The sequence below is a fragment of the Meriones unguiculatus genome, chromosome 10, assembly GCF_030254825.1.
Source record: "Meriones unguiculatus strain TT.TT164.6M chromosome 10, Bangor_MerUng_6.1, whole genome shotgun sequence".
Taxonomy (NCBI): domain Eukaryota; kingdom Metazoa; phylum Chordata; class Mammalia; order Rodentia; family Muridae; genus Meriones; species Meriones unguiculatus.
Genome location: NC_083358.1, coordinates 53,608,873 through 53,635,429, shown reverse-complemented (window position 1 = coordinate 53,635,429; position 26,557 = coordinate 53,608,873). Strand labels below are relative to the sequence as shown.

Sequence of the window (26,557 nt, the reverse complement as noted above, 5' to 3'; positions counted from 1 at the left end):
CATTGTGTAATTAAAATTAAATCACTCCCCCTTAAAATCAAATCAGATTTGTCCCCCTTAGGAACAGCAAATCAAATTAGGAGTCTGTCAAGTCAATTCACTGTGCACGTATGCTAGTGATGGTCTTCTGGGGTTGGTTTTCCTCTATATCTAAGTTAAAAAAACATATTTATCTAGTTGAAATCCTTTTCATAAGTATATTCTCAGTCACTCAAGCTCAGAACTGAATCTATTTTTAGACTCCTCTTTAATGGCAAAGCTGAGGCTAAATTATAGACACTACAGGAAACCACTAGGAAAAGAAGGAAAAACAAACCCAGATCATCATATCCAGCTGCTCTGGCAGATCTTGCCTCTTTAACCTACAACACATGACGAATGGAGCTCACAAGACCGTGTGAGCCCTGGGACAGGGCTCTCCTACGTGCAGTTAAGCGGAAAGGATATTATGGAGCTCACGCTTAGCATGTGGGTGACGCTGGATTCAAACTCCAGATCAAAGTACTTATCCTCTGTAAAAATGCAGCACTCAAGAGGGGAAGGCAGGAGGATTACTGCAACTTCGGACCCAGCCTGGGCTACACAGTCAGTACCAAGCCAGCCTGTGCTAACACAGCCAATATCAAACCAGCCTGAGCTAACAAAGCCAGTACCAAGCCAGCCTGGTCTAGCACAGCCAGTACAAGCCAGCCTTGACTATATAGCAAACCCCTGCCTCAGAATGCAAGAGCAGAGCAGAGGCAGGAGCCTGAAGAGATTAGATGGCCGAGCCCAGAGATTAAGATACCTCAGGAGAACTTCAAGTCCCTTCCCTATAATCTCCACCCCCACGGCCATCACAGCACAATCTAAGTCAATGTGCTTGGTGTTGGCTACAGCTAAGCACCGGCATTTTGACTATGAACATTCCACTGCCAAACACAGCACACACCTCAGAGAAGAAAACACCATGGCAACCGCCGCCTTAAACAGAGCTGGAATCTGTTAAAGGCACTGTCACTTCCGCAGCTCCCCTCGCCAGCTGTCTTTGAGTCTGGCTTAGAAATGCTGAGTCTTAGGATGACAAAATGGGGTGCAGAAAGAGAGAGCATATCTTGCTTTAAGCTTATTATTAACAATTTCTAAATAGGAAAATCTTCCACATGTAAACCAGTAGCACAGCCCCACACTGTCAGAATGTCACCTGTCACATACAAAGGACTTACACGTTCTTGTAAACTTCCTTGTGGTTCAACAATAATGAATATGGAGCATCACCACAAAATCAGTTAAGTTTAAATAATTATTTGAAACTTAGGAAGTTTTAACTCTTCTCCCAAGCTTTCTTTCATTTGTAATCACAATAGCTTAAAATAGTTTTGTTAATAGAAAATGGTTTTGACACTAAAACAGAAATTGATGTAATTATAAGTTATTTCCTCCACTCTCTCAAGAATTCTGGGTATGTTTTACAATTTGCGTTATAATGAACATTAGAGTGCTCACATGATTTGTAATGACGGTGTGTGTGTGTGTGTGTGTGTTCAAAAGATTTCTGAATAATATCCAAACATATTCGTGGGATAAAAAATCTCAGAAAGTGAGATTAGAGCCGCATCTCGTTAAAGTTCTTGCTGCACGGATGAGGACCCGAATTCAGATCCCAGTCCTACATTAAAAGCTCAGCGTGCTGGCGCATGCCTGCAGTCCATCCATTTTGGGAAGGTGGAGACAGGACCCCGGACTCCCTGGCCAGCCAGCTGAGCCCACTCAGCTGCGCTGGGACCCAGAGAAGACTCCAAACAAACAAACAAACAACAAACAAGCCAAGAGGGATGGTGCCTGAGGAACAACACACAGAGACTTCTTGCCTCCACACCCAATTGCATCTCCACTCTGCACATGTGCACACACACACAACCCCCCACTCAGCCCTCCCACAGCACACATGCACACAACCTCCCCCACAACACACACACTCAACACTCACTCAAGAACGAGTTAGGACAACCTACTTTCCTCATGTACCCTGTATCTGGAGGACACGTTGCCTGCACGGCCCTGGGAGGGTGACCCGGGTCAGAGTCGGACACAGTGCCCCAGAGTTGACGATTCTGTATTTTGGAAAGCTCAACTATGAGAGTGTAGCCTCTACTCCAAACTACAGTTAAACTAATGAGAGATACGAGCAAGATGCCACTACACACGGTCAGGAGGCATCTCTACACACACCTGTGCAGCGAGAGCGCACAGATCCATTAAGCTCTGCTTACAGAGTGAAGTGCCACAGCCTGGAAGAAGGTTAATGAATTTTATTGTGGCCCCTTTGTCTTGATACAGTGTCTTGTCATACCCCAGGCTAATCTCTTACCTGGACCTTACTAAGTAGCACAGGTTAGCCTCACACTCACAGCAGTCTTCAGCCTCCCTGGTGCTGAGCTTACAGGCATAAGCCACAGCATCAGGCAATGCCGTGAGATGAGATGTAAGAGGCTCTTGCTCCCCCTGAGCTACCCATACTTCTCACCAGACTACTGGGGACCTTCCAGCTGCTTGGCTCTCCGCCTATTTGCTTTACCCTCTGACTAGAGTTAAATAATATCCTTAAATCTTTTTGCCATCTGAGCTTCCTGTTCTACCGTCCAGATCTTGTCGGCTGTTGTCTTGCTTACTGTTCTACTGTTATGAAGACACCAAGACCAAGGTGACTCCATGTTCCTGAGGGGTGGACTCAATGACCATGGTATGGAACATGGCAGCCTGCAGGCAGGCATAGCTCTGGAGCAGTAGCTAAGAGCTTATATGCTGATCTGCAAGTTGGAGGCAGAGAGAGAGAGAGAGAGAGAGAGAGAGAGAGAGAGAGAGAGAGAGAAAGAGAGAGAGGAAGAGCGCTAACTGGGAATGGTGTTGGCTTTTAAAACCTCAAGCTCACCTCCAGTGACACACCTCCTCCAACCTGGTCACACTTCCAATCCTTCCCAAATAGACCACCTAAGGATGGAACATCCAAATGGGCTTGTGGGGACCATTCTCATTCAAGGCACCACAGCTGATTGCTGGCTTTGAGTATTTATTTTTATTCTTTTTTTTTCTGTAGTGCTAAAATTGAACTCAGGTTTCGCCTATGCTAGGTAAACCCTTTACCACAGAGCCACATCCCTAGCCTGATGTTAGGTTATCAAATGCACTGGTTTGTTTGGTCAGTTTGATACAAAATCAGACCTATCTGGGAAGAAGAAACTGCAACCAAGAAGATGCCTCTATTATACTAGCTTGTGGTCAAATGTGTGGAAGCATTTTCTTGATTAATAATTGAGTTGGGCAGGCCCAGCCCACTGTGGGTGGTGCCATCCCTGTGTGGTATAAAAGACCCTGGATGCTATAAAAGAAAAAGGTAGTTGAGTGTGAGCCTGGAGAGTAATCCAGTGAGGAGCTTGGCGCCAAGCCTCTGCTTCAGTTACTGACTCCAGGTTCTAGCTCTGAGATCTTGGCTTTACTTCCCTTCGTGATAGTCTAGAAGCTACAAACGGAAACAAACCCTTCCTTCCCAGGTTGCCTTTGGTGTCTATTGCAGCCATATGAAGCAAACCAGGCCATGAAGGTAATGTTGCAACAATTATAAACGGGAATGCCACCACATATGTTTCTCAAAACAGGAGTGGTAGTGAGGCCAAATTCTCAGGACTTACCCCACACTGGGGTTCAGGTCACATCTCTGCCTCTCAGAAGTGCTGTGACTCAGCACAGATCCACCTGTAGATGGTCCACTCTCCACACATAAAATAGCTTCACATAGTTGGCAGAATCAACATTTGTCCATGTAAGAATGTAGGTGGGTTCAGAACGTCTGAGGCACAGTACCTCTCCCATGACTGTTCGGTGTGATGTGTCTACCGCTGTGACTAATTTCCTTTCTCTTTCCCCATACCAATCAGGCAAGTAGTGAGCTCTGTCCTTCAGTGCTTCACAAATATGCAGTGGAGAGGCCAGGACTAGTTTCCAGCAGGCTGAATTTTTAGGAGAACCCAGAAAGCCCAGAGGCACTGCTGGGAGCAGCCTGGTGGAAAGGTGGTCTGCAGGGCCACCGTTGTCTAGGGCACAGGCTGGATAGAGGTGCAGTGGCTGCATCTGGCGTTGAGAACAACATGGAGTCCTAGGGTCATGGGAGTGGAGATCAGGCCCCTGCACTGGGCTCTTCTGGCGGAGGTCAGAGCTAAGACCAGGGGAGGTGGACTGGGGGTGTGAGATGTTAACCCTGAGGCATCGTAAGTGCCAGACTGGTGGTAGAGAGGTCAGGTTGGGCTGGGTTGGGGATAGGCACGAACTGAAGAGAACACCCTGGTCTAACTACCACCTGTCACCACTGAGATCCAGGAGTGCGGGCTGGAGCCACCAAATCACCAGGAGACTGCTTTCTATTTTGTAATCTTCCAATTTTAAACTTTGGCACATATTAAAAAAAATGTCTGTAGCCCACACCCAGCCAGGAGGCTGCCTGTTCACAGTCTCCAGGGTAGGGAAAGCTAGTGGTCTCCATTCTGTATCTGCACCAGGACCTGAATACCAGCTGTGTCCTTGCCTGACAGTAGCCAAGAGGTGTCACTCAGCTTTCTGCAGTTTCTTTATCTGTAAAGTGTGATGAAGATGTCTGCTTGGAGTGAAGTGATAGCGTGTGTGCATGCGTGTGTGTGTGTGTGTGTGTGTGTGTGTGCGCGCGCGCGCGCGCGCGCGCACACACACACACACACACACACACTATACATTAAGTTATAAATAATATTCTAGAAATACTTTGCATGGACCAAAGATAGAATACAAACATAGCCAAGAATGGTGACACAAACCAATAGTTTAAGCACTCAGGAGGCTGAGTCAGGAGGATTAAGAGTTCAAGGCCAGCATGGGCTATATATTGAGACAATGCCTCAAAAAACAAAACTAACATAACAGTACTTAGAATGGCACAGACAAATAAGATGGGCCTTAACCTGATACCACAACTGAAATTACCAAAACAGATTTGCACAACAGAAACTGCATGATGAGAATTGCAACCAGATTAGCTCACCCTAATCTCCTAAGGATCTCTCCAGATGGAGAATTGCAGTCCATTGCTGGCTTTGCTGTTCCTGTCACACCCACTGCTCTCTGCTAAACAAATAAGTTTATTTAACTAGGTAAACTTCTCTTTTTTCCTACTCTGATATACTTCAGAGCAGCTCATCCAAATACCACTCACCCCAGCATACACACACACACACACACGCACGCACACACGCACGCACGCACGCACGCACGCACGCACACACACACACACACACACACACACACACACAGAGAGAGAGAGAGAGAGAGAGAGAGAGAGAGAGAGAGAGAGAGAGAGAGACCAGTGGCTGGCACAGGCAATGAGGATTTCATCTCCTAACTTCCATTTTCAACAGTGCCCTCACTGTTGAATCCAAAATCCTCCTGGCTCCTGCTCACACTTGATACCTTGAAGGGTAAGGGACTCGCATTTTCTGACCTCTTTGCCTTCCCTTCTCTCCAAAGGCCTCCCTGTTCCTGTGGCATGTCCAGCACACAGAGATGAAGAGCCTGGCCTCTTTAAAAGGCACTACGGTGGAAAACCCCAGACCAACAGTCTCTGACCGAGCTCTAACCAACCGTGGAAGAAGGCGGATCTTGCCCACCTACATGGTCTTAAAACCCCAGCAAGGAAGCATTGCTAGAGAAAACTATTAAGTAGTAGTATTTCAGAACAGAATTTTAGCCTCCCTGACCCTGGCTGTCATCCTAATCTGGTTACCTGTTAAGGAACTTGTTGCCCCTGAAGGCACACACAGTCCACCTTCTGGATACCCAGTCAGCCTGTTCAGAAGGAACCTAGTGTGTACCATCAAACACCAGAAAATTACTAATGTGCTTCGCCTGTCTGATATAAAACCAGCTTTTCTAACAAATAGTCAAGATGAAGAAGAGAGCCACACTGGCTTATGTTGTGTCTTTAAAAGTGGACCCGAAGGCCCAATGCAGCAAAGTTCGCCTGTAAACCCATGACCCATGGCAGCTGCTCCTGCTCTTGGGATTTTCCTCATGAGATGTGACCTGATAATGCGCTTACCCTTCCCATGCCATCCCAGAAAAATGCTGTCTTAGTTACCACAAACATCCCGTTAAGGTGCTTTATTCTTCCATCTAAACAAACTTGTCTGACCCTGAGTAAGCTAAATAATATCCTTTCCATTGCTGCTAGAGAAAAAAATCCTTTACTCCAGCTGACCTGTCTCACTCATCTTCAGGCTTGAGATCCACCACGTATCTGCAGCCCCTCCAGTGCGCCTCAGATCACGAAGAATGGAGGAAGTCACTGGGAAGTTGGCAGACTATACTTGTCCATATCAGTGTCTTGGAGTGATTCTCTTCTGCTTCGTGAAAGCTTCTGAAAAAGCTTCTGCAAAATCCAGCTTCTCTCCCTTGTGGAGTCACACCCCCTGCCATCCCGAATCCTCTTCCTGTGGTGTCACATGCTCCCACCATCCCACATCCTCTTCCTGTGGTTCCACACGCTCCTGCTATCCTGTGATCTTTTTCCTGTGGTACCACACTCTCCTGCCATCCTGTGATCATCTTCAAGGGGTAAAATCCCTTCTTGCCATGACTGCTCTCTCTATTTTTCTTCTCACTGCACATTTTCCGATCATTATCTAGAGAAGTGTAATCATGGCTGGCTCCTCTTATCTAGGAGGATTCCCTATTTTCTCTACATTTTTGGTCTATGTCAATTGCCTCTGTCAATGGCTAACTAAACCTATTCCTTCCCAAATTAAACAAATTCAGCTTCAAACGGTTCTGTATATTTCGTGGAGAACCAGGCTGCGGTCCCACTCAAAACCTGCTCATTTGGGATCAAACCTTTTTACTTTGTGCTGCTCCCTTTTCTGGTACACAGCCATGCCCTCCATCTTCTGGACACCACTGGAATAAGCTGTCTACACTTCGGCCTTTCTGTGAGGGTCCTGCTTACCCCTGCCTCTCAAACAATCGGATAGGAGCATTGTCTTTGTAGCCACCCTCCCAATCCCTACTCTCTCAGGAAAGCATACCCTATAGTATCAATCCTCTAGTCAGGTTTTTTTTCAATAGTTCATAGTTCTGACTCAAGATGACACTTAGGAAAAGCCTTGTACCTCCTATCACCATAGGCAACACTTCCCTTTAGCCATCAGACCAAGCACTATGGACTTTCCACTAAACCTGATCCCATGTGTGGTTCTCTTTCCATGGTACATTGCAAAATCTTTCCTAGGAAGGTTGGACCAGAGTGCTATGCTATCCATTTCAAATGAGCCAATAAAGAAAGTCTCCCAAGCCTCATTCCGCAGCTCTGTTGGGAGTAAGAGGAACATCTGGGGAGAAGATCAAGACTGAGAGAGAGCAGAAAGTGAACAGAGGTCCCCCATGAAAGCCTGGTCGCAAAAATATCTCCAAACAAATCTGTAGCCGGTCTCTGCCCAAACAGTAAAATAGCACAATGGTATGGCCAAGCACAATCAGCCACAAGCAACAGGAGACTCCCTCTCACGTATGTGACGGGCACTGCAACCCACAAAGCGGCTGACCCTCATTGTCCGGAGCCAAACACTCATCCATTTGGAGTCTTCTCATTGACATGGTTGAGTGGGATGTTGGGATATTCTTGACTTAATGAAATGAGGATTCTCCCAAAGCAGAGGCCTTCACAACTCACTACTGTCCATGGGTGCTTCTTTCGTCATTACCATGTCATTAGCCCCCTGCAATGTCCTAAATAAACTCGTCCTCTTTTCTACACTAGTGCAGTGGATGAATTCTTCCACCAATCCACCAAGTTTCCCAACACAGACAGTCCATATGATAAGGTGGGTTTCTGTTTTGTTTTGTTTTCTTATAAAGATGTCTGAGAGCGCCTCAACTTTGTGGTTCTTTGCATGCATGACCATGTGGGCGAATCACATGCTGTGGGAACTTTGTGAAAGAACACCATAGTGACAGGACCGTGATTCTACAACACCACAGCTCAGAAGAGTGAGGCTGTCCAGGGCTCAGGTAGAGGAATGAGGGTGCTCACCCTCATCAGGAGGCCAACTACACCATGACATCATTTGTGCCTGGAGCTCAGCTCCTGCATTCTTGAGAGGAGCTCTTCCATGGCTCATTTTGGAACCCTAACCTCTGGGTTAGTTTGAACTAATCAATTATTACTTTTTTTTTCCTCCAGGAGCAGAAAGGGAGAGGAGTAGGATGGAACCTGGAGGTCCTAATTAGTGGGCTTCTGAATGCTTCCTACTCATCAGTGTTGAAAATCTCTGGCCTCCAGCTGCCAGAGCTGGAGTGGTTTCCAGCCATTTGTAGAAAGCTTCAAACAGGCTGAAGGCCAAACTCAGAAGGCAAGCTATAAGGAGGGCTGTTGTGGGTAGTCTTAAGACCTCAAGGATGCCTCTGATGGCTTACCTAGTCAGTGTGAAAAACAGGCTGTAGAAGGAGTCTTTGCCCTCATAGCTCTGACGAGAGGAGGAAGAACCTGCCTTCTCTGCTATAAATCAAAGGGCTGTTGCTGTAGCCCACTATCAGTTGTCACACTCCTCTGGCAAAGGGCTTACTTATGAGCCATGGCTGTGCAGAGACAATTGACTCCGTTTTACAGCAGTCATGTGCAGTATGATCATCCTCATTCTCCAGAGCTCACTGAGACCTGGGGAGCCCTAAACTCATCAAGAGTATACCGAAGAGCAGGGTCAACACCCTCCATCCCCACTGACTGAGAACCGCTCCCATGTGGGTCTAAGAAATGATTCAGAACTACCCCCTCTGTGGTTAGTTCACTTGTTTCTTTGTGGACATCCAAAACCTTAGTATGTATTTTCCACTCCAAACCATCCTACATCTAAGAGAACCCTGTGTGGTAAAGCACAGAGTGGATGAGACAGGTGTGAGGGTCCCAAGAAGGAGGGGAGGAAGCAGGCCATCAGCGCGGAAGGATCACCTCTGCCTCAACTAGCACAGAAAAGAAGCCTGCACCTGGAGAAGAGCAACATGCCCACGGTGATTCTGTCAAGGGGAGCCCAGGCGGGAGCAGATTGCAAACCAGGCAATGCGTCCACAATGCTATAAGCCGCAAAGGTGCACGGCTAAACAGCACACGGCTTTTATACAGGAGCGGGAGAGCTTTATTTAACAAGACAAAACTCAGCCTGCTACCCACAGTGGCACGGCGGTGGTCACTGGGGCTGGTCAGGTCTGCGAGCCTGACCTATGCCAGAACCTCCTAGGACGGTGTCCTCAGAGCCTGATGGCTTAGATCAGTTTGCTCTGTGGGCAAGCTCGGGAGGGAGGTTTTCTTAACTGGCTGGACTGAAATGGGAAGACCTGAACTGAATGTGGGAATACGGTTTCATCATGGGCTCGGCCTCGGCCTCAGTCTACATAAGAGTGGAAGGCGAAGTAACACCAGCCAAACAAGTAGGCATGCACAGGTAGATGTGCTCCAGCCAGCTGAGCGCTTGTCTGAAGTTCCTCAAAGTGATGGGCTGAGGCTCGGAACTGTGAGCTGGACAGAGCCTTTCTCCCCTAAGCTGCTTTTCATTGGCGTCTTTTTACCACAATAAATGAAAGTAGGATATATAGATAGAAAGGCAGGACCTCATTTCTTTCTTTCTTTCTTTCTTTCTTTCTTTCTTTCTTTCTTTCTTTCTTTCTTTCTTTCTTTCTTTCTTTCCTCTCTCTCTCTCTCTCTCTCTCTCTCTCTCTCTCTCTTTCTCTCTTTAGTTTTCCACAACAGGATCTCTCTGCATAGCCTTGGCTGTCCTTGACTCACTGTATAAACCAGGCTGGCCTTGAACTCACACCAATCTTCCCGCCTCTGCCTCCCTGAGTGCCGGGACCAAAGATGTGCATCAGCACGCCCAGAGAAAAGCATGCCCTTTCTGAAAATGACTCTACACACTTAATGTATACATTGTTGTTTGAAATTAAAGCCAAGTATGAAGACTTGGAAAAGAAAGTGAAGTATACCTGTCGGTTTCTCGTCACTAGCAGGGACTACTGACAGTTAGGCTGAGTATCAAGCAAAAAGTCACTCCTGGTTCTGGGAGTTGACATCTGAGACTGAGTAGCGCCAGTGGTTTGGGCCTCTGGCAAGGGAGGTGTATCCTTGTGAGAGCACATCAGAATGAGTGCTCCCATCACAACCAGAAAGACAGAGGGCTGGCAAGGGCTTCACCATCCCTCGTGGGATCGTGCACCCAGGATTTGAAGATCTCCTATAAAGCCCCACCCCTCAAGTTTTTGCCGAACTTCCCAACACCTCCATCCCAGGGACCAGATAGTTAAGTAGGCCTTCCTATTCAAACAACAGCAAGAGGCCGCTGCCCTTCCAAGATCAGGATATAATTTAGACTTTTGTCCACAGAAACCACAATGTCGGCAATGCATAACCAAACAAAATAACTGTCTAGCGAACAGACCCATGTCAGCACATCAGTAAAGTCATTTCACTGAGGGAAATGACTTTCCAGGGCAAACACGAGCCAGCTCCAACCTCTTCTGCAGCTCAGAGGCAACCACAATCAAGGGTTCAGTCGACGCGAATGGGAGGCTTGGAAACCTCCTGTGAGGGCCAGGAGCCCTGGTCTACCCACAGGGTAACTTACCTTCTGTGATGTCAGCATGTGTCCCCAGACTTCGCCCCTTTTATCGGAGGCTTTACTCTCCCTCACCTAGGCTTGCACCTCTAGTTCTTTAGGGAAGGGAAGAGAACTGGGCTTCAAGGCTGTACTTAGCCAAGTGTGAGAAGCCACAGTGGGAGCCAGTGACGAGGACGGTCCCTGCACAAGGTGCAGGGCTTTGGGCTCACACTCGGGGTGCCTGAGTGACCACGTGCTTGTGTGGGAGGAAGGAGGCAGACCTGCTTCTGCTTGGCCAGACAGGCAAACTGGTACAAATCAGTACAGGCCGCAGACTTCCCACAGCCATGGGGTTGTCGCAGGCCCCTGTCCCCCCCCCCCCACCCCGTGCATCACATTTCCCAGACATCTCCACAAAGATGCCATAGCCAAATTCTCAACGCCAGTGAGCGTGAGTACTGTGTCAACACCACCAATGAGCACAAGTGCTGGGTGTCATTTTCTGAGCTGGGACCTCAGGCCTTCCCTGCTCTCTTCCCAGTGTCTGTCCTACTGAGCTGACCGTGGGAAAGGCTCAGGACCAGAGCGTGGTGGCAACTTCCAGCCCTGCTCTGTGACACCCGGGGAGGAGAGGTGGGCTGGAGACAAGGCTGTGAAAACTTTCTTGGAGTCTCAGGGACTTGTGGAGTTGGAGCACACCCTGAGGGGCTCTTTCTCTCCTGGTAGCCCTCGCTGTGAGAGGATGGAGCAGGACAGTGGAGAGGCCATCCTCAGCTGGCCAAGATAGCAGTGTAGGGTGATCCCCACCCATCCCTTGGCCTTACTGACTAAGACTTACTTCACATTAAATTAAACATGAAAAGGCATTTTAGAGAAAGTATTTTGAAATAAAGTTCAGAAGGATCTACACTTTTTAAATAAAATTAATGAATTCTGTTATCAGTTTTCATCTTTCTTTTTTGGCAGATGCTGCCTTCAATTTTTAAACATTTGTCAAGAGGGAAAAAAAACCTTTTGCCAAGACACATTGATGGATTTGCCTGTTTCAAGCCAGAATTCGGAAATGCTGCCAAGAAATCATTGTTTGTCTTTGTTGTTTTTTTTTTTAAATAAAAAATAGGACTTTTTAAAAATCAATTAATAATAAGACTAGGCTATCACTCAGTGGTAGAATGCTTGCCTGACACATGCAGGGTCCTTGTTCTATTCCCAGAAGCATGCATGCACACACACATGCTGGTGAAAATGATGATGATGACAGACAGACAGACAGACAGACAGACAGATAGATAGATAGATAGATAGACAGACAGATAGATAAAAAAGAAATGAAAGAAGAGAGAAGAGAGAGGCTAATGAAACCCAAGGAGGTGATATTCTTACCTGGTCCTCAAAAGACAGAGCCTGGGCGACGTCTCTCGGGAACCCGTCAATAACGATGCCTTCTTCATCTGGTATTTGCATCAGTCTTTGTTTTATCTCGGTGATTGTCGTCTCCTTTAATAGAAAGACAGAGACCTACAGTGTACCCCCGGCAGGCACAGCCATCCTCCATGCGGGAGAAGACAGCCATGCTGTGCTACCTGTGGCGCCAGCTCGCCGTTGGTGATGATCTTGGCGATCAGACTCCACTTCCTGTTGCTACTGGCACTGTGGATTTTCTTCCTCAGTAGCTCCCCAACTGAGATGTACTGGAATCCATAGCGCTCCGCAATTTTCAGACTCTGAGTGCCCTTCCCGCTTCCTGGACCACCTGGCATTCAAAACAGGAAAACCGGTGACCTTCCGCAACAGACACTCCTCTGTGACAGCTACTGCGAGATGGTGGCGCTGGAACAAAGACCAAGACCGCTGCACACTCAGAGGCCTTCCCGAGAGTTCACGGATTTTTGAGAAAGTTAGAATTTGCAAATGATGAAATGTACAACTTAGTATGGCTAGGGGGACAGCTGAGTTGGGGCAGCGTTGCTATACAAGGTTGGATTCCCAGACCCCATGTAAAAATCTGGGTATGGTGGCACACACTTGTGATCTCAGGACTGGGGTTGTGCAGACAGCAAGGTCTCTGGGCTCTCTGACCAGCCAGTGAGCTTTGAGCCATCAAGAGACTTTTGCAGAAAGCAAGGTGGACAGGTTCTGCAGGATGACTCCTGAGACTGACTTCTGTCCTCCACACACATGCACAATCATCTGTGTACACACACATGCTCCCATACACGGCACGCACACACTCATGCTCCCATACACAACACAGGAACACACACATGAGCACATACACAATACATATCCACACATGTATCCACGCATACACATAGCACACATGCTTACACCACAGCACAAACACTACACACACACCTTTAAAAAAACTACTTTCCTGACCTAAAACCCGCTCACTATCTGTTCCTTGTGACATGGCTTCTATTCTGTATTCAACCCAAGGTTCACAGTGCTTTTATCTTTGTTTTCGCATACTGATCAGAAGTTAGTGTGCCACAAAGCACCCTTCTCTAACACTTGCTTGATCGTGAGACGAAACCTTCCTTACTGTAAGTGCTAGTCTGCACTCACGAACACTTCCAATATATTACTATTTAATTTCCTTTGGTGGTTACTAGGGAATAAAATTTTGATATGCCAATCAAAGCAAACAAATTCCCATTTAAAAAGAAAACATCTAGCTGACTAGTTATCTTCATTAGAGTTTGAATGAAGAAAACAGATTCATAAACCTTGAAGACATTATTTTCAGTTCTCTCGTTGTAGAGAATTACTGTGATGTGGAAATGGGCATCTAAGGGCATGAGTGAGTGTTCAGTAGAACTAGAAGTCCGCCTTGTTGGAAGTCGTTCTAAACTCTCTCCACTTGCAGTCCCGAGGAGCTTTGTTTCTGGTTGGCTGTCACTATCCAGCTCACACTTGCAGAGATGCCGCTAGTTATTATTTCTGAAGCACACACTTGCAAACAAAGCAATCAGAGAACCTTGGAGCTTGCTGTCATACCTATGACAAGAATGATTTTGGGCCGAGGGCGAGTTGGGTCGAAGACCTCGTACTCTTCAATCAGCTCTGCTGTCTCTGACAGGTCCGTGTCGCTTTCTATGGAGAACTGGTGGATGGGAGGAAGCCGGTCGTAACGTCGGTACGGAAAGTTTGAATTTTCAGGCAGTACTGAAAAAGAGTAAAATAATTTTGAAAAGTGGGGGGAGGAGGCACAGCAAAACAATTTTCACAGCTGACCAATTAGTACAAAGTGTACTAAGAAAGCTTCCTTAGTGGTCAGCGAACATTTTCTTAAAAGGGGTAGAAAACCAGTATTTTGGGCTTTTAGAGCCATGTCGTCTCATACTAAACGCTCATGGTAGCGTGGCCGTGGCCGACAGTACATAAGTGAATGAGGGGCCAGTGTTCTAAGAAAACTTTATTGCTACAGAGAGATGGCTACACTGGGCTGCCTGCATTGAAAAATAATAACTTTCTCAGGCCTGGCTTCATTTTACTCCATAGCCTCTGCCATGGTAGTCTGAAATTCGAGAACGTAGCCTCAGCCAGCTGCCCAGGGATTCAGTGCCTGTGTGGAATATACTGCTTGCTCCACCAGCAGAGAGGTGCCCTCAACCTGGGGGCCCAGTAGAACAGTTAGTGTCATAAAGATCAAATGTCTACCTTGTGGTACCTCTTGGCATTGTTATATTCTGGTTTGTCGGTGTTTGATATTGCGGTGGTTTGAGGGAGAATGACCCCCATTGGCTTATGTGTTTGCACGCTGAGTCCCCAGTTGATCTGTTTGAAAAGGATTAGCAGGTATGGCTGTGTTTGGGGAGGATTGTCACTGGGTCTGGGCACTGAGGTTTCAAAAGCCGCCTCCAGTCTCTCTCTCTGCCTGCTGCCTGGGAATCAGGATGTACAGTCCTCAGCTACTCCCTCAGCACCGTGCTCCCCTGCCACCATGCTCCACATCATGATAATAATGGACTAGTCCCCTGAAACTGTAAGCAATCCCCCAAATTAATGATTAGATGCTTTATTTTTATAAGAAGTGCCTTGGCTATGGTGTCTCTTCAAAGCAGTAGAACAGTAACCAACGCAAGTATCTTTAATTTTGCTGACTGAAAATGTAAATGTGAAGATTTAAATTTATATCTACACTGGCAACAAGCATTTGCCCTTTGCTTCCAGGTGTGTCTGTAAGTGGAGGGTGATTTTAGTAGTAGGCTAAGCTCTAACTGTCTCCTCAGTTCTAGAGTCATACTAGTGTGTGTGTGTGTGTGTGTGTGTGTGTGTGTGTGTGTGTGTGTGTGTTTTAAATCGGCAGCCACATGCCCACCAGGCAGAAGAGCTGTGGTGTAAGTATTCTCTGGTAGCTGCCACAGTAGATCAAGGAATGGGTAAATCTATCTGTTGGGCTGGTGATGTAGGAAGGGATTTGCAGAAGAGGAAGAGTCAGAAGTTAGAGGTGATGGAACACAGGCAGTAGATCCTAGCCGGCACAGGCAACACTCAAATGAAGAGCTGAAATAGAAACCACACATGTGCCAGTGGTCCAGAAGACAGAGCTGGCAAGCCCCAGACAGACAGACAGATGGTGCCTGTCGTTGTCAGTATACAGCTCATGGCTTCTTCTCTTCTCATCCTAGTGCTGTAATGTCACCCAGGGACCAAAGAGAACCCTAACTTCCAAACGACCCGTGCAGAAGGTGGGCATCTACCTGGCTTCCCACGAGGGAGCTCAGTGGTTGATAAAGTATCTAAGCACAGAATAGTGCTCTATCTCCAAGGTTGGAACTTCCTGCTCTCTATTGACATAAAACATGGGGATCATTTGATCTCTGACTTACTGGACTGCATTGCAATAAAGGAGTCTTGAGATGGCAGTATTTTTGGGAAAGGCTGTCTAAGGAGCGGCACTGGCCATAGGAAACAGCTCTGCCTTAAAATGAAATAATTTAAAGATATGTCTACCAATCATTTGCCTTTGCTTTATGGTATTTTCATTTAGGAAAAGAATTTGTTTAGATGATGAAACTATCTGACGCTGTAGAACAATTTCTCAAGATAGTTGTATGTTAGTATGCCATTGTCAATATGATCGCAGAAATTCATGAGTCATTCTGATTCTATAAATATTTAAGTTCATTGCAGTTAGCAGTTTTCTTGAATGTAACAACCTATTCCGCCAAGTACAGTTTGCATCTGGGAAGGGGCAGGGCTACAGCTCAGGTGCTAGAATGCTTTTCTTCCTTGCATGAGGTCCTGAGTCCACAGCCTCAGCATTTTAAAACAAACAAACAAACAAACAAACAAAAAGATGAACAGCAAAAAGTACACATGACAAAATATAAATCACATTATGAAACAAAATATGTAATTAAAAGGTAAATGAATTTAGAAAAATATTTTGTATTTTCCTAGCATATATTCCAAGTACAGGGCAACAAGGTGTAATATTTTCTTGAGCACAGTCTGTAGAAAGGTCTGTCTAAGGATTAATAAAAATATAATTAGCACCACATGATTCCTTTGTGAACAAGGAAAGATGCTTCCCTCTCTGGAAGCATCTTTGAGGGAGTAATATTTCTACTTTTCTCTTATTGAGCTTTAAAAAAAATTAGCACACCATGACTTTCCCACACCACATTCAAATAACTCTAACTGCGCCATAACTGATGAGGCCACACAAAATAAGTATTGTTTTCTCCTTATATTTACTTCAAAGGACATTTGTTTCCACTTCTTGATGTGTCTGAAACTCTTGTGAGACAATATTTTTAGATTTTATTTTATTATTTATTCATGTGTGTGTCTCTATGTGGGGTATGCACAGTAAGTGCAGGTGGCTGAAGAGGCCAGAAGAGGGCAGTAGATCCCATGGAGCTGGAAATACCAGCAATTGTGAGCAACCAGTCATGAGTGCCAGGAACTGAAGCCAGGTCCTCTGGAAGACTAGGCAGCAGTCTCCAACACTGAGCATCTTTTCCAACCTCACTGCAGAACAATTTTTGAACATAGTTTAAGTTTTGAAAATGTAATTGTCTTGGCCATTAAAAGAAATTAGTTTAGTTTCCCTTGATCAGAACTAATTGTGCATTTACATGCTGTTATACTCACAACTTCCTCCAGCCAAGAGGGCTGACTGGCCCGTGATTCTGACACAGTCAGCAAGTTTGTTTCTGTGTCTTTGACACAGAATGACAAATGACAAATCTAACAAATCTAACCCTTATAAACATGAAAACACACTACTATGTACTCTGTACTTGCAAGCAATATTAGCAAGCCAACTAATAAACTAATAAAAAAAGTTGAGTTGTTATATAATAACTACTAATCTTATCTGCTTTCTCCTGTATATTTGGGAAAAGCCTATTTGCAATTTTAAAAATAAAGCCATGGTTCTTAAATGTAATTTATGTTGCAAAATAATGAATTTGGTAATATAAACTTTCATTAAATTTACAGAAAATTGCCAGGCAATGGTGTGTTGCTTTCTTCCCCTTATCATGGGTGATTAGAATTAGTAGCAGAAAAAGATAAATTCTTCCAAACACTTATAAATCCAATCATTCAAAGCATTCTTTCCAGTCTGCTTGCTGTATTTTAAAGAGGGCTGCCCTCTGGTGAAATGGCTGTCATTCTGTGCACATTACCATTTCGGAGGAAGGACCTCCGTGACTGGCCTCCATTTAGCGGCGGTAGCGTCTTCTTTTCCTGGCTGACAAATGTGTCCCACTTCACCTTGTCACAGCCTCCTAGCTCCTTGACTTTCTGTAAACAGCTTTCCAAGTACTCTATGGGGTCTTCCGGCTTGGAACACATCAAGCCATTCAGAAGGCTCTGGAATACACACAGATAAAAGTACAAATACAATCTATTTTGACCCCATGTCCTAGTTTGCTTTCTATTGCTGTGATAAAAATCGGGATCAAAAGCTTGGGGAGGAAAGGGTTTGTTTGGCTTACACTCCCACATCACAGAGCATCACTGAGGGAAGTCGGGGCAGGGACTCCGGCAGGGGCCTGGAGGCAGGAACTGGAGCAGAGGCCAGGGAAGAGTGCTGGCCAGCCCTCACGGCTTCTTCTTCCCATTTTTCTTATCTACTCTGGGACCACTTGCTCACAGGTGGCCCCACCCACAGTGAGCAGAGGCCTCCCATCAATTACTAATAAAGAAAATGCCTTGCAGACTTGCTTGCGGGCCCATCTGACAAAGGCCTTTTCTCTACTGAAGGCTCCTTCTTCCTAGGTGACCTGCGCTTGCATCAAGTTCACACATCCACTAGCACACGTGATCTTTGTTAGAACGTCATTAGGCCTCATATCTAAATTCCAGCTTGTCTTCAGCCTTTTCATTTTTTGTCCATTACAGAGAATAATAGACGTCATAACCATGTTTTCTTACCTGTATGTGTCTCATTGTGTTTTGCTCACATTTACAGCCCGTCCTCCTCTCTTGTTCCCTTTCTACTGCTCCCCTTTTACCCCCAAATGGTCCCTACTCAGCTGTCATGCCATACATATTTGTATGTAGAGTTAGAGTCCATCCACAAGACAAAACATGCATATTGGCCATTTCCTCCACGTCTTCTCTTCCGCTAGTCAACTTCCTCCCCACAAACAGCCCCCTGCTATTTTGATGCCGTTTGTTTGTTTGTTTGTTTGTTTAAATCTAGATCTTTTACATTAGACAAAGCCCGTGATATTTGTCTTTTAGGCCTGGCTTACTTCACTTAACATGGTTTCCAGTTCCAATCACATCTCCTATGTCCCTGAAAATGATTTAATTTTCTTCTTCTGCATTGTGTATATATGCCACATTTATTTTTATCCATCCATTGATCAGCATCAGTCTTAGGTCTTTGGCTATCAGTTTGACATAGCCCAGAATCATCTGAGTCTCAGTTGAAACATTTCCTAGACTAGGCTGGCCTGAGGCTATGTTAGTGGGATACCACTGCTGATTGATGTGGGCGGGCACACCACTGTGGGCGGAACCATGCCTAGGCAGGCAAGGCTGGGATGCATAAGAAAGCTAGATAAGCAGGAAGTGAGTTGGGAAGCTGCATCCATCCATGGCATTTGCTTTCATTTCTACCTGAGCGACTGTCCTGAGTCCTCCAGGGATGGGCTGTTACCTGTAGAAGCTTAAAACAATCCCTCTCCTTTCCATGTTGTGCTTGCCTGTCCTCTACGCTGAGGCTGCATCTTAGCTATAGTGGATAGCACCATGGGAAACCTGGCTGCTTGGGCATTTATATGTATGGTAGGCTTAGTTTTCTTTGCCCAGAAGTAGTTTGGAGTCATATGGCAGGCATAGGATTTTAATACTAGTGTTTTTGAGATAGGGTCTCATGTAACCTTAGCTGGCTTTGAACTTGCTATGTAATTGAGGATGACCTTGATCATCTGATTCTCGTGGCCCTGCCTCGATGGTGATAGGGTTGCACACGTGCACCGCTATGTCTTTCTGTAGTGCCTGACTTGGCTCTCTTGCACTTTGGGACAGGCACTGTGCAGATGAGCTGGATCTTCAGCCCATTTTGGGGCAACCTCCATTCTGTCTCCACAGTGGCTACATCCCACAAGGAGCACATAGGTACTCCCCCGTTTCTCCCTGAGTCTTCCCCAGCACTTGCTCCATTTCTTTACAACAGCCTTTCTGACCAAGGGAAGCGAAATCTCAGTTGGTCAAGGGTGTTGACCACTTTTTTCTTTACTTTCTTTTGCCGTTTGAACTTCTTTTCTGAAACCTCTATTCTTTGGACAATTTGCTTTGTTGGTGCTTAATTTTATGACTCTTCATATATCCTACATGTAGACCCCTTGTTAGATGTATAGCTGGCAAATTGTTCTCCATTCTGTATCTTTACTCTATGCTTCCTTTGTCTTAGTGAAACTTCTGAAGTTCATGTAAACCCGTCTGTCAGTTTTGCTGGTATTTCTGGAACTACTGATTTTTTTCCCCCGGAAAGCTTTTACCTGTGCCTAGATCTTGATGTATCTTCCCTATTTTCCTGTAGTTGTTTCAAAGTTTCAGGTCTTATGTTTGAACTTTGATCGACTTTTAAAAGGTGAGAGATACAGATTTAGTTTCATTCTGTATGTAAATACCTAGTTTTCTCAGTACCATTTGTTAAATGGGCTGTATATTCTCAAACATTTGTTTTTGGCACCTTTGCCAAAAATTGGGTGTCTGTAACTTCGAGTTTATTTACAGGCCCTCATTCTGTTACATGGGTCTGTGTGTCCGTTGCTATGCCTTTATCATGCTGTTCTTGTTGCTATGACTGTATAGTATAATTTTAAGCAACCGGTACAGTGATACCTGGCACTGCTCTTTCTGTTCTTGAACTTCCTTTGGTAATCAATGTGAATTGAAACTGTGTACAAAGTTACTTTTGAGTAACTTTTATTCACCTGTTATAATTATTGTCTTGGAGGTTTACTGCTTCCATTTGCTCACCTAAACCTAGTCCTGGGAGCTTCTAGCCTCCTCACAATCTAATCTAGGCCTAGAATGTTTTCAGCCTCTGAGACCTACTACTGAATAAGCTCACCCTCTCTAACTCTTTTTTGAACCCTGGCTGGCTGGTTCAACTGAGCTGTCTGGCTCAAACTTCTCTCCTAGTTGACTGATTCAATCTGGCTTCTCTTTCGGCCTCTGACTGAATTGTTCTGCTTGGCACCAAACTAACTCTAGCAACCTGTTCTAATCTTCTGGCTCCTTCTCAATGTCTGACTTTGTCTTTACCTGTGATTAGCTAGTTCTCTCTTTGTAACCACTCTCCGTAAAACCGATAAAACTGCCTTCTTTCTCTCTCTCTCCCTGTCTGTTTGCACTGCTCCCTCAAGTAGCCTCTCTTTTCTCTCTGTTCTTTTGAGAGTTGGGCATATCTTATTCTGTGTATTCTTTTTCTGATTCATCACTTTGTCACTCAAAGCGGTGCTTCCTTCTACAAACTAACTTTCCCTTTATTGTTTGGGATTAAAGGTGTGTACTAAGAGTATGTCTGTATTCAGGTCAGAGGGATTAAAGGTGTGTGCTGAGGGTGTGTCTGTATTCCAACTAGAGTACCACTGTGCTGGATTTTAAAATCCCTCTACCACTGTGATTTGATTGAGGATTTAGGATAATCCCTTAACTTTTGGACTAGGTACTTGTGTTTTGTTTGTTTTTAGTTTTTTGAGACAAGGCATTTCTATGTAGGCTAGCCTACAACTCACTATGTAGTCCAGGCTGGTCTTGAACTCATAGAGTTCCACCTGAGGATTCAAGGCTCAAATCAACACGCCCATTACCAGTGAGTTTTCAGCTCGGCATTCTGTTCCTTTCAAATAGCACACACACACACACACACACACACACACACACACACTTAAAAATAATAAAAACAAATTTAGAACTTTGAGATCAGAGATTTTTAAAATGCTGATTGATGTGCAGCGAATCTCTATAGTATCTATTAAGATTATAGAGGATACGGAGTTATGTGTTTTTAGTTCATGATGCCTTGTAGAGGACAAGAGGTCCATATGCTCACAGATAAGCACTGGAGAAACCAGAACTGTTAGACGCATGGGAGAAGCAGCACCTGTTCGCCCAGGAGGCTGGTGAAGGCTGTTTGATAACCTGGTGATCTTTTGCTAATCTTTGGAACTGCCCTTCCCCAGAATCCTGAGCGTTGTTTCTCAGCCACTGGAAGCCATCCCTGTGCTTACTTCATGCCCCTCCTCCCTAGGCCCTCGTCCTGAGAGTGCTGTCTCAGTCAAAAGACTCATTCCTGTGGAAAAGATCACAGGTGCTTTGCTAAGGAAAAAAGGATGTAACCACGCCTGAAGCCTTGTGATAATTGTTACGAGGAAGCTTTTTCCCCAAAGTTCTATTGTGTTTAGATATGAAACAATAAATAAATAAATAAATAAATAAATAAACCACTTGGCATCAGACTCCCGAAGCTTGAACCTGCGTTTCCTTCTTACCTCCTTTGGAGGGTTTCCCTGCCAGTGTAACAGTGCCTGCTGTGTAACTAGTACATGTTAGTTTCCAGAAATTCTACACCTTTGAAAATGTTGACTCCAGGGAACTGGTCTGAAGTGCAAAATGTTTTTCTTTAGAATGTTTCATGGAAAAAGGGTAAATTATTCTCACATATACATTACTAATGTATAAAGTACTCAGCCTCGGGAAGGCTGCCAAACTTGAACATAGCTTTTAATTTTGAAATTAGTATTGTCCCACTTTCCCCAAATGGCAAGCAATTTTTCCTAGGTGCGTTTGTTTTCTGAGACACTAAATGGAGTGGGTTTGGGTGCTGAGCTCCATCGGATGAGCTCAGCTGCTGAGGGAGCAGAGAAGGCGGCATCCTATTTCTGTGAGGCAGGTTAGCTTCCCACACTCCTGTTCTTCACTGGGCCAGAACCAGCTGCTTCAACACAGGAGGTTCTTTGTCTCACACGAACTCTGTGTGTGTGCTCACTTGCGTGTGCACTCAGCCTTTTGGGCATCGCTACCTCTATTTTCAGGGTAAGAGATATTATTGTCTTTCTCAAGCTTATCACCCAGGTGGTCTTAGGTTCAGGACTCCAAGCCAGTTTCTCATGGAAACTCATATAATCATTTTTGTATATCTTACAAAAGCACCAGATCCTCTGTACCTCATATATATTCCAACCACAATATTAGTACTTAAAATCCAGCTCTCTTAATTTTATCTTTTCCTAAAGCTTAAGTTGGGTGGGTGTAGGCAGTGAAAGTGGAGTGGGAGACAGACATTTCAAGTCTCCCTGAATAAAACTGATTCCCCGAAGGGCATTGATTCTTAAAGGGGACAGGAAATAGCTCCACTCTTTCACTGATAATTTAAGTCCTTTTTTTCCCCCCTAATAGCCAGCTGTCCCCAGGACTGAAGATAAGCAGTAGATGTTATTTTTTTATTTTCTAAGTTAATCCTCTGAAAACGTGAATAATCTAATCAGACTTTTGACAGTATTCAAACGAATTGCCAAGTCTTTGCTCTAAGGTCCAAGATTGATACTAACATTGCAACGCTGGGTAGAATTAGGAACATGAGAGAACAGAGGAAAGTGTTTTGTTTTGTTTCTTAATTTAATTTTGACCTGGAAATATTTTTCAACTCTGAGCCTAGTAGATACCCTATACCACCCAAAGAAATTTAAGAAGTTGCATTACATATGTAGGTATTTTTGGTGACACCTAGTTTCAGTTATCTGTTTGTTACCTTGACTCAAAATGGCACGCACGATCTGTAACTTTTTGTCAGCCACTTGGTTAAACTTTATCTATTTAGAACAGCTTGCATCTGGCGCAGAAAAATCTGTTTTAGAAACCTGCGGTGTTTGAGTTTTGTGGTCTAGCCTTCTTGCGGTGTTTGAGTTTTGTGGTCTAGCCTCATCACAGGGACCGTCACGCTTCCCTTTGAGGCGTGCACAGCAGATTCCTCCCTGGTTCGCATGGAACCTTGGGGTCTTGGTGTAGGGAACTCAGTCTTGGTATACTGCCTCGGTGCCTCAGGTGAGCACGCTGACTGGCTTCTGAGAGCTGCACTCTTCGCAGACATCCCGTTCATATTCCGAAGAGCCGATGGAGCCTGAAGTCCAGACCACCGCCGGCCTAGCTTATCTGCACGCCCTGGAGAGTTCTCTGTAGTTACCTGGCACCACCGAAGAGAAACAACTCCCCCATTTTGCAGTCAGGTGGCTCTCCTACTGACGCACCTATCATTCTTTCCGAAGCACAGAAACAAAGTTGATTTCAGTATTAACATTTATATTTAAAAATCTTTTCAACTCCCATTTCCATATTTACAAAAACAGCAAAAAAAAAAAAAAAAAAAAAAAAAAAAAAACCTCTCAAAGTTATAATTATGGCGTCCCGTGTTAATCATAGTTTTGGGAGAAATTATTGCAAAAAATTATTTTCTTAAGAGATGCACTTTCTTTGAACAGAACAAATCCCCTAAGCAGGAAGAAGAACAATGTGTGGCCTTCAGTTTATTATATTAGTCTATCATTTCCTTTAAAATGGGAGGCAGGCTTTTCAGGGCTCATCCCGTGAACCTTGGATTGGTACCGTTCCTCTTAGATTTTAAAAATTTCCTTTATAATCTAAGCGAAAGCGCTTCGGGTCTCGGGGTGTCTTAAAAGGGGATGTGAGAGAAGACCAGGAATCCGGACTTCACTCTGGGAAGACGCTGTGGTTTGAGCAAGGCACCTTCGGGTCGTACCTCAAGCTTCCCTCCTCAGGTTCCTCGAATGTTCAGGCATCCCCCTGTCGCTGGAGCGGACACCGCCGCCACAGGCCGGCAACAGGAGCCGCGTCTGCCTGGCCGCTCCCAGTCGCGCCCGGTCGCTAGGTGGGCGGGAGGCTGGGGCCGCAGCCGGAGCGGCGCCGGGAGAACCTTCCCTGCGCTCGGGAGTTCACAGACTGGCGCAAGGCTTCCCCCGCCCAGGGACACTTGATAGGTCGCGGGGTGTGTGTGTGTGTGTGTGTGTGTGTGTACGCGCGCGCCTGTGTGTCTGAGTGTGTGTGTGCCTGTGTGTGTGCGCGTGCCTGTGTGTCTGTGTGGGTTTTTTCTCCCTCTCCTCAAGCCGTCCCCCACACCACCCCGGGAGAATCGCCTTGTCCATGCTTCCTCTCCCCAGCAAGGGACCCAGCGCTTGGCGCCTGGAGTGGTTAGGGCTCTGGAACCCACAGTTTCCTGTCCTGGCTCCGTGTGGGCGACAGCGCTCTCACCTGGCTTGACCCTTAGCCCCAGAGGGTGCTGCCAGGCCACGGTCCGCGGTCGGCTCTGGGTGCCCAACTCGGAGGGATGCGCCGGGGGCAGCCTGCATCCAGAAGCCCGGAGCCAGGAGGGAAACTTGATCCCGAGACACGGGTTTCGAATCCCGCATTTGGAAGGGACCTAGCAACCCGCAGAAACGGCGGCTTGTCTAGGGAGAGGGACAGCGCGCTTCCGCAAGCGCCTTCGTTAGGTGCCCTGGCCCCGGGGGTGACCCGGGGGACCCTTGGGCCACCCGGCCTCTCACCTCGAAAAGCTGAGGAATGTCCCTCCGGGCCAGGTACTCCTTGGCGTCGTTGGTGTTCATGGCTGTGCCGCGCGTGCCGTGGGGCGCAGGCGGGGACGCTCCCGAGGCTGGGGCCGGCAGGGCGCAGCCCTCACTTGGATGCGCGTAGGCCAGGGTCCCCTCGGCGGCTCCCGGGCAGCGGTGCCGCCCGCGCTCCCGTCGCCCCGCGTCCGCGCGGGTCCCCTCGCCGGCAGCGAGCAGCCGGGCTCCCGGGGCGCAGGCAGCGCGAGCGCCAGGGGAGGAGCGCGGAGGAGGACCGCGCGGCCGACGCCACCAGCCGCCGCCTCCCCAGCCCGCTGCAGCGGCCGCCGGTCACGCTGTGCGGGCAGGCGCGGGGCGCGGGGGTGGGGATGCGCGGGCTGCAGTCAAGTCATTCCCCAGCCCGCCACGCGGCCACGGCACCTGGGAGCCGAGGAACGGCCAATTGGAACCGGATGCATTTACACACACACACACACACACACACACACACACACACACACACACACACGTTACCCCCAGGAGCTCTTCCCAGGGGAAAAACCCAAGTAGAGAATTCTTATATTCTTAAAGTTAATGGTCTTTCAGTGATAGCGAGTTGAGAGTGGGGAAGGAGGGTGGATTTCTGTGTCCCACTTGGGGTCATTTTTACATTTAGGTACCCCGTCCTTAAGGAAAGTTTGGCTAGCTGGTTTCACATTTCCTTAAGCATCTGAGCAGAAGGCCTGGACTCTTTAGCGGGAGTAGTGAGTACTCAGAGCCACTTCTGCTGGGAGAACTGAAGGGGGAAGGGTCGCAGGGAGCTGGAGTCTGCTTTAAAATGCAGAGAGAGAGGGCTGGGTGGGCGGAGTGAGCCCCTATCAGTGCTCTTACAGGGTCCTGTGGCGCAAGGGCCATCAGAACCCCTATTAGGAGATAGCTAGTGAGTTGTTCTGGTGCCCACCCAAGGATGGGAGGCCTTGCAACTCACCACCAAGTGTGCCCATCCCCCCCCCTCCCGGCAGCTACCAAGGTGACTGGTTTTCTACCTAAGATGTCTTTGAGAGATGCTCCAGGCCTCCTGGGAATGCATCTCTAACAGCTTGCGAGGGCCACTCTGCCGGGTATGTGCATAAAGAAAGTAAAAGGCACAGGCTGCTGGCACCTGGAGTCTGGGGGAAAGCAACGCTCTAAATACTTCAAATTCAGAAACTCACTATTTGAATGTCTGTTTCAGGTTTATCTTAAAAGAATTTTTTTCCTGATCCAATCTCTTGCCACACAAGCCACCGCTGCTCACGCCCGAGCCCGGCTGCAGCTTTATTTGACCGGAGGGAGAGAGCTCAAAATTTAATTAGCCCAGTTTGTGAATTAAATCAAACTTGTGAACACTGGTGAAGCCACATGCCGTATGTAACAACGTGTCATATGGTAGCGTGGATGGAGGCAGTTTTCAGTTCTGAGGACACTGGGGTCCTCTCTTAGAATGTATCTTTACTTGTGTTTCTTTAGCTTATTTGACAGCCACTTTGGAAAGGAGCCAACGTCTTCCATTTCTGCCCTATGTAGCTGTTGCCACGATCCTCGGAAGGTCCTAGGGCCGGGTGGGGTGGCTTAGCTGTGGATGAAGCACGTAGGACTGAGGAGGTCGGTTCCTGTAGGTCTTCTCCAGGTCTCATCCCCTCGGTTCTGCTGTCCTTAAAGTTTGTTTTGCTTTGAGGTGATGCATAATTCCTAGTGTCTTTAGTAAACCCAGCAAGTGACAGCAAGGCCCCCGTAAAAGGAGATCAGATAAGAAGAAACACTGTAGCTAGCTTGAAAAAAGATGTAGCCAGTTTTCCCCAGCCTTAGAGAGCTGAGTTGTGCTTCCTGGTATTTCCC

At 46.5% G+C, this 26,557-nt stretch overlaps 1 protein-coding gene across 2 annotated transcripts in view; it reads right to left on the bottom strand.

Annotated features, from left to right (window-relative positions):
* Positions 1 to 24,953, bottom strand: part of Ak5 (adenylate kinase 5) — a 178,303-nt gene extending 153,350 nt beyond the window's left edge. For both annotated transcript variants that reach the window (XM_060392486.1, XM_060392487.1), the window contains exons 1-5: positions 24,680 to 24,953; positions 17,285 to 17,471; positions 13,641 to 13,808; positions 12,224 to 12,393; positions 12,024 to 12,137 (exon numbers count right to left, since the gene is read on the bottom strand). In XM_060392486.1, coding sequence (XP_060248469.1) covers positions 12,024 to 12,137; positions 12,224 to 12,393; positions 13,641 to 13,808; positions 17,285 to 17,471; positions 24,680 to 24,739 — 699 coding nt within the window. In that variant the 5' untranslated portion in view covers positions 24,740 to 24,953. The remainder of the gene's footprint in view (positions 1 to 12,023; positions 12,138 to 12,223; positions 12,394 to 13,640; positions 13,809 to 17,284; positions 17,472 to 24,679) is intronic.
* Between the last annotated feature and the right edge of the window lie 1,604 nt (positions 24,954 to 26,557).